Consider the following 6,987-nt stretch of genomic DNA (forward strand, 5'->3'; position numbering starts at 1 on the left):
GTAAAACTGAATATTTATATTTTCTCCAAAATACAGGGTTTACCAGGAAAGCAAGGGCTTGTGGGACCTGCGGGGCAAAAGGTAAGAATCACCTGAGGACATGTTGTTATAGGAAAATAATAAACTTCTGTGTGGTAACTGTCACTCCGCTTCATCACACCACCCCGTCACTGACTGGAACCTTTTCTTAGTTCCTGCTCCTGTGGCGGTACTTTTCCATGGACCAGGAACTGTTAGTTGCAGTGCTTTATCTTACTGAGCTTCACTGATTGGTTAAAATCAAGCCGATGCTTAAAGGGGTTCCAGATCTGTTTTATTCTTCAGAAGTCTCTGGAACTGATGTTATAATATGCCTAATGTGTGTGTGTGTGTGTGTGTTACAGGGTGACATTGGAGTCGAAGGTCCTGTAGGTCGAACTGGTCTTCCTGGTAAACCAGTAAGTTCCTCACACTGATCAGTGTAATTAGTGTACATGAAGAGTTTCAGTAGATTTCATACACTAAATAATAACATACTACAGACAGAATGACTGATGGATAGATGAATAATTAGACAGAGGGATCAAAGCTTGGATGGGTGGATGGATAATTAGTTGGATGTATGGATGGATGGATGAATGAATGAATGAATGAATGAATGAATGAATGAATGGATGGATGTGATGGATGGATGAATAATTGGATGGATTGGTAGATGAATAATTGGATGGATGGATGAATGATTGGATGGATGGATGAAGAATTGAATGGACGGAAGGATGGATGGATGGATGGATGAAGAATTGAATGGATGGATGGATGGATGGATGAAGAATTGAATGGATGGATGGGTGGATGAATGGATGGATGGATGGATGGATACATGAAGAATTAAATGGATGGATGGATGGATGAATGGATGGATGGGTGGATGGATACATGAAGAATTAAATGGATGGATGGATGAATGGATGAATGGATGGAAAGACAAATGGATGGATAGATGGATGGATGAATAATTGGATGAATGGATGGATGGATGGACGAAGAATTGAATGGATGGATGGATGGATGGATGGGTGGATGGATGGATGGATGCCGATGGTGTTGGTGTAATAAGTGACGTGTCTGTCACTTTTCCAGGGAGAACAGGGACCTCCTGGAGAAGACGGGATCCCCGGAGTTAAAGGAGCCACTGTGTGTACACACCTTCAGCACATTACAGCACATCAATCAAAATAAAACCTTATTAAATAAAATCCATGCTGTGACGTTAATCTGAAGAAAACAGAATATTCAGTTAGATTTCAGTTTTGTGTGAGAATTTTGTACAGCTATATAAATCTCTCTTCATTAACTCTTCCATGAATATTAATTATGACCTGAGGAAAATGTTGATGTTATTTTTCATTAAATGATGGAGATTGTATTTTTCCGCAGGGTGAATCGGGAAAGCCGGGTCCGATCGGTCCAGTGGGAGATCAGGGAATCCCGGTGAGTCGACGTCTCACGACGTCATGATCAGCAGATGTTTATTAAGCAGCAGGATCACTGCAGTTACACAGCTTTCACAGCCACACAAGACAAAATAACAGCACGTGTGTTTCTCTTTAACAGAAAACAGGGCGGTTACGGTGTAAGACATTTACACACAGGTGATGATGATGTTTTTGTCTTTCACAGGGTGAGAAAGGAGAGCGTGGGGTCATGGGTCCTCGTGGGATCAAAGGTCACACAGGTCACAAAGGAGATCAGGTGAGTGGGTACTGATGCATGTAACACAGACAGACAGATAGAGAGAGATAGACAAACATAGAGAATCATAAACGAGAGAGAGAGTGAGAGAGAGGAGGTCTGTGTGTATGTGTGTGTTGGGGGGTTATAGATAGATAGATAGATAGATAGATAGATAGATATTTTACTGAAGTTTTATTTTTATGAACTGTATAGAGACATCATGTGTGTGTGTGTGTGTGTGTGTGTGTGTGTGTGTGTGTGTTATTACAGGGTCCTGTAGGTCCATTTGGTCCGAAAGGAAGTGAGGTACGTGGTGAAGTACAGACATAATACATAAATATTTTAATAAATATAGTCTTAATGAAAATATAAAACAATCAATTAACAATTTATTATTATTATTATTATTATTATTATTATTATTATTATTATTATTGTTGTTATTATTATTATTATTACTGCTCCACAGGGTGCTCCAGGCATTCCCGGCAGCACAGGAGGTAAAGGTGACCAGGTACAGTGTTTATTATTTTTACTGCCTGTTATTAAGTGTTAAAATCATTCCGATTGAGGCTTTAATATGAGGGTTTTTTTAATTATTATTTATTTTACTCTTACAGGGTCCTCCAGGCATTCCTGGAATCAAGGGAGATGTACGTACGAATACACAACCAAACACACACACACACACACACAGCGTCATGTTATTCTCAATATGAAGTGTGAGGAACTTACAAACATACAGAGAGTTAGATAGAGAGACAGACAGAGACACAGAGAGAGAGACAAACAGAGACACAGAGAGACAGACAGAGAGACAGAGACACAGAGAGAAGGAGAGAGAGACAAACAGAGACACAGACAGAGAGACAGAGACACAGAGAGAGAGACAAACAGAGACACAGAGAGATAGACAGAGAGACAGACAGAGAGACGGAGAGAGACAGACAAATAGACAGACAGGGAGACAGAGACACAGAGAGAGAGACAAACGGAGACACAGAGAGATAGACAGAGAGACAGACAGAGAGACAGAGAGACAGACACAGACACAGAGCGATAGACAGAGAGACGGAGAGAGACAGACAAAGAGACAAATAGGGAGACAGAGACACAGAGAGATAGACAGAGAGACAGACACAGACACAGAGCGATAGACAGAGAGACGGAGAAAGGCAGAGAGAGAGACAGATAGGGAGACAGAGACACAGAGCGATAGACAGAGAGACAGACAGAGAGACAGAGACACAGAGAGACAGACACAGACACAGAGCGATAGACAGAGAGACGGAGAGAGACAGACAAAGAGGCAAATAGGGAGACACAGACACAGAGCGATAGACAGAGAGACGGAGAAAGACAGACAGAGAGACAGATAGGGAGACAGAGACACAGACAGAGAAACAAACAGAGACACAGAGAGACAGACAAAGACACAGAGGGACAGACAGAGAGACAGACAGAGAGACAAAGAGAGGTAGAGGAAAATTCAGCGATTAAATAAGCTGTTATTGATGATATTAATGTTTAAAATGTGACTCCTGAAGTTTCCCCAGTCTGAGCAGAGGCAGTGCAGGGAAGAGATTTAATTGCGTTGCAGTTCAGCAGACAGGCAGCAGGGGGCTCTAAACATTACACACTGCACCTTTAATAATACACGACAAAATGACCAGCATGAATGTCTCAGCAAGAAACCTCTTAAAAATGATCTTTTGTTTTACAGAAATAAAAATAAATTAAATAAAAATAAACCCACAGACACTTTCATGATGGTACAAAATCATCATCAGTATTAATATACATTTAATATATTTTTTTTATTGTGAGCTTAAATGACCAGAAATTAAGAAATGAAAATGAAATTAAAATTTTATATCGATCTTTAATTTTAGATTTTAGTCATTTTTAAAATAATAATAATAATAATAATAATAATAATAATGTGTTAACATTTATTTAATACAGGTTTTTAAATTGTACTGAAAAGAAATGTAAATAAAATTAAAGTAAATTAAAATGATATGATATTAAAATGATATGATATAAAAACTCCTGTGAGCTGAAGAGTTGAATTGTAATATAATGTCCTCTGATGGTCTGCAGCGAGGAGAGAAAGGACAGAGAGGAGCGACCGGTGCTGATGGACGTCCAGGACAGCCGGGACACGAGGGACTCGCCGGACCTCAGGGAGCCCCGGGCCTGGAGGGGGACAGAGGAACCCCGGGACCACCAGGACCTCGAGGACTTCCTGTACACTCACTCTTCATCTTTATAAGAAACTTTTATGAAAAATTTTTTTTTAAAAAAAGAGTGATTTGGAGTATTGGAGTATTTACTTCAGCACTGATCATGTTGGTCATGACACATTAATAACAATGATACCTTATCTATCTATCTATCTATCTATCTATCTATCTATCTATCTATCTATCTATCTATCTATTCAGTTGTATTTCATTTTGTTTGTTTATGTGTTTGTTTGTTTGTTTATGCTTCTATATGTAGGCGTTTAATTTATATAGCACATTTTTATACCCAAGGTCACTGAATGAAAAAAAAAATAGAATTAAAAAATAAGACATTTGTGTAAATAGGATAGCAACATATACTGTATTTAGGCGTACTGTATGTAAACAATTACTCTGCAAATTATTATTATGAATAATGTTATTTTAGAGAAGTGTACGTATATATACACATACTTGATGTACAGGAATGTAATATTTCTGTCTGATTGTCTGATTGTCCTCTTTAGGGTCCCAAACTGAACGATGAGAAGATTCGTCAGATTTGTTCTGCTGTGGTTGAAGGTGTTACTTTTATCTTTTATATGATAATATTTAGAATTATAATGAGTTATAATGTAGGTTTATTTCTCTAGTAATAGAGAATAAGATGATTTTTTTTGGAGATGAAGTTTTTATTGTTATTTTTCATTCTTTTCCTTTTCTATAGAACATCTGGATGCTTATAAGAAGGAATTGGTGAAGAAGCCTCTGCCCATCGGTGCCCCCGGTAGCCCCGGACCTGCAGGTCCTCCTGGACCCCCTGGACCTGCTGGGGCTGCTGGAGGAGTCGGAGCGATGGGGCCTCCGGGCCCTCAGGGGCCTCCAGGCTTCTACGGCTTACCTGGAAAACAAGGACCTAAAGGTACCGCTTCACTCAGTCAGAAAAAAGAAGAAAGCCGTGATTCTTCTTAAATCTATTGCTCTCAGAGTCAGTGTAATGTTGAGTCTGTGTGTGTGTGTGTGTGTGTGTGTGTGTGTGTGTGTATTTGATAGGTGACGCTGGGCCAAAAGGAGACAAAGGAGATAATGGTGTTGGAGTCCAAGGACCAGCTGGAGAGCCAGGAGTTCAAGGTAAATCCATAAATCATCCCCAAAAAGCAGATACTAACTGAGTAAATGTGTGCAACAGTCAAGACAAGCCACGCCCATCAACTCTATACGTGACTAGCAGAATTTACATTCACAGTCACCGTGTAAACATTTAATTAGACATACATTCAGCACACACCCTGAAGAGCGGGACGAGTCGTCAATACTAATGTGTGAACTGTCAATGTGTTTTTAGAGGAAATTATTTTAAAAATTCAAATACCGTCAGAATACACGTACGATTTCATAAATAGAAGAACTGTTTGTGGCAAGATGCTACAGATCACTGTTTTTTCCTATATAATTAATTATCCGTGGCATAATAATAATAATAATAATAATAACAACAATCTTTAATACCTTTAAATATTTAAATACCGCTCAAATTGCTCTAAAATGCAAATAAAACCTGTATAAGTGACGAAGCAAAAAAAATAAACAAAAACTAAAAAGATTAATTATAAAATTATTTAAAAATGAAAAAAATATATACATATAAAAATAGAAAAAATAAAAACAAACATTCTGTAAAGGAGTGGTAAATAAAAACTGACATTCTTAAATAAAAAGGAGGGGAAAATAAAAAATTTTAAAATAGGAGGGGAAAATACAAACAAAAAATCCTAAAAATACATAAATAAATATAAAGATAAGGAGGGGAGAGAGAGTAACAAATACAATAAATAAGTAATTAAGAAAAAATAGTAAAGGACAGAATTGTAGTCTTGTGTGTGTATGGCCAGTTGACACTGCGTTTGGTTTGTTTTCGACGCAGGACCTCCTGGGAAGCCCGGCATTGGTAGAGACGGCCACGATGGCGCCCGAGGAGAAGCGGGCACTCCGGGTATCCCAGGCACCCCAGGTAGCAGAGGACCTCCCGGTCCCCCTGGCATGTGTGACCCCTCAGACTGCTTTAGGCCTCAGCCCCTTTACGTAGTGAGCGGGAAAAAACCCATCAGCGTTAAGGGCCCGTGAACCTGAGAGAAACCTTCATCCATTAGCATCATCATCATCATCATCATCTATGTCATCTTCTTCATCATCGTCATCGAGAGAGAGCGGATCTGATAAGCTTGAAGAGACTCAGATGTCGACGTTATGATCCACATTCCTGACAGCAGCATGGAGACTCTTTGACCAGTTCATTTCTGTGACTTGTACATACACGAGAATAAACATTTAGACAGGCATTTTCTATTTTTTTTTTTTTTTTAATAATGCAAGATGTGAATACGTGGTTAGGATTACCGATACAGTGAACAACAGATGGTTTAACACTTACATCCCAGACTTAGCGAAGACACTCCCGAGCTGGAACCCTGAGCCTGTCTTAAATGCAGTGGAAAAGTAGAACGGGGTGTGTGGCAGTTTTGACCAACCTACAAAAAAGTGCCTTAGATTTAACCTGTAACTTTTTTAACAATGTGTTCGTGGATAATGTCAGTAAAAGTACCAGAAGCTAAGCTACAACACTTTGGAGCAACGATTGGAATACTGAAATAAACATTCTCCACCACCAATAAAACACTGAATGTCTTGATATTCTTTAAACACAGAACTGACCATTTATTCAGTAGAGAATTTCACGAAAAATTATTTTGTAGTGCTTTTAGAAGAGGTATTGACAAAATAAATTTATTTTAAAAATAGTGAAAATATTATGACTTTTTTTTCACAAGTGTGTTCACACTTGCGTTGTTTTCCAGACTCTGCGAACGCTCTTTTCAAGCCTTAGAGCTGTCCAGAGATCCGATCCCTTCTCCTCTTAAAAATAATAGTCTGGGGTTCAGTTTAACTGATGTGCTGCAGTCTGCATCAGCTGTTCACGCTCAGGGCCACATGTTGAGTAACATGATTGGTTCATTGGCTTGTCACATTACTTCCTGTTTCTACT

General features: G+C 38.9%; 1 protein-coding gene across 2 annotated transcripts in view; it reads left to right on the forward strand.

Moving 5' to 3' along the window:
- LOC113523835 (collagen alpha-3(IX) chain-like) overlaps window positions 1-6,620 on the forward strand; it is a 37,630-nt gene extending 31,010 nt beyond the window's left edge. For both annotated transcript variants that reach the window (XM_053236763.1, XM_034307337.2), the window contains 13 exons: window positions 37-81; window positions 384-437; window positions 1,123-1,176; window positions 1,420-1,473; window positions 1,663-1,734; window positions 1,987-2,022; window positions 2,186-2,230; window positions 2,337-2,369; window positions 3,820-3,966; window positions 4,472-4,526; window positions 4,672-4,866; window positions 4,998-5,075; window positions 5,869-6,620. In XM_053236763.1, coding sequence (XP_053092738.1) covers window positions 37-81; window positions 384-437; window positions 1,123-1,176; window positions 1,420-1,473; window positions 1,663-1,734; window positions 1,987-2,022; window positions 2,186-2,230; window positions 2,337-2,369; window positions 3,820-3,966; window positions 4,472-4,526; window positions 4,672-4,866; window positions 4,998-5,075; window positions 5,869-6,068 — 1,068 coding nt within the window. In that variant the 3' untranslated portion in view covers window positions 6,069-6,620. The remainder of the gene's footprint in view (window positions 1-36; window positions 82-383; window positions 438-1,122; window positions 1,177-1,419; window positions 1,474-1,662; window positions 1,735-1,986; window positions 2,023-2,185; window positions 2,231-2,336; window positions 2,370-3,819; window positions 3,967-4,471; window positions 4,527-4,671; window positions 4,867-4,997; window positions 5,076-5,868) is intronic.
- Window positions 6,621-6,987: the final 367 nt, after the last annotated feature.

The sequence above is a fragment of the Pangasianodon hypophthalmus genome, chromosome 9, assembly GCF_027358585.1.
Source record: "Pangasianodon hypophthalmus isolate fPanHyp1 chromosome 9, fPanHyp1.pri, whole genome shotgun sequence".
Classification (NCBI taxonomy): Eukaryota; Metazoa; Chordata; class Actinopteri; order Siluriformes; family Pangasiidae; genus Pangasianodon; species Pangasianodon hypophthalmus.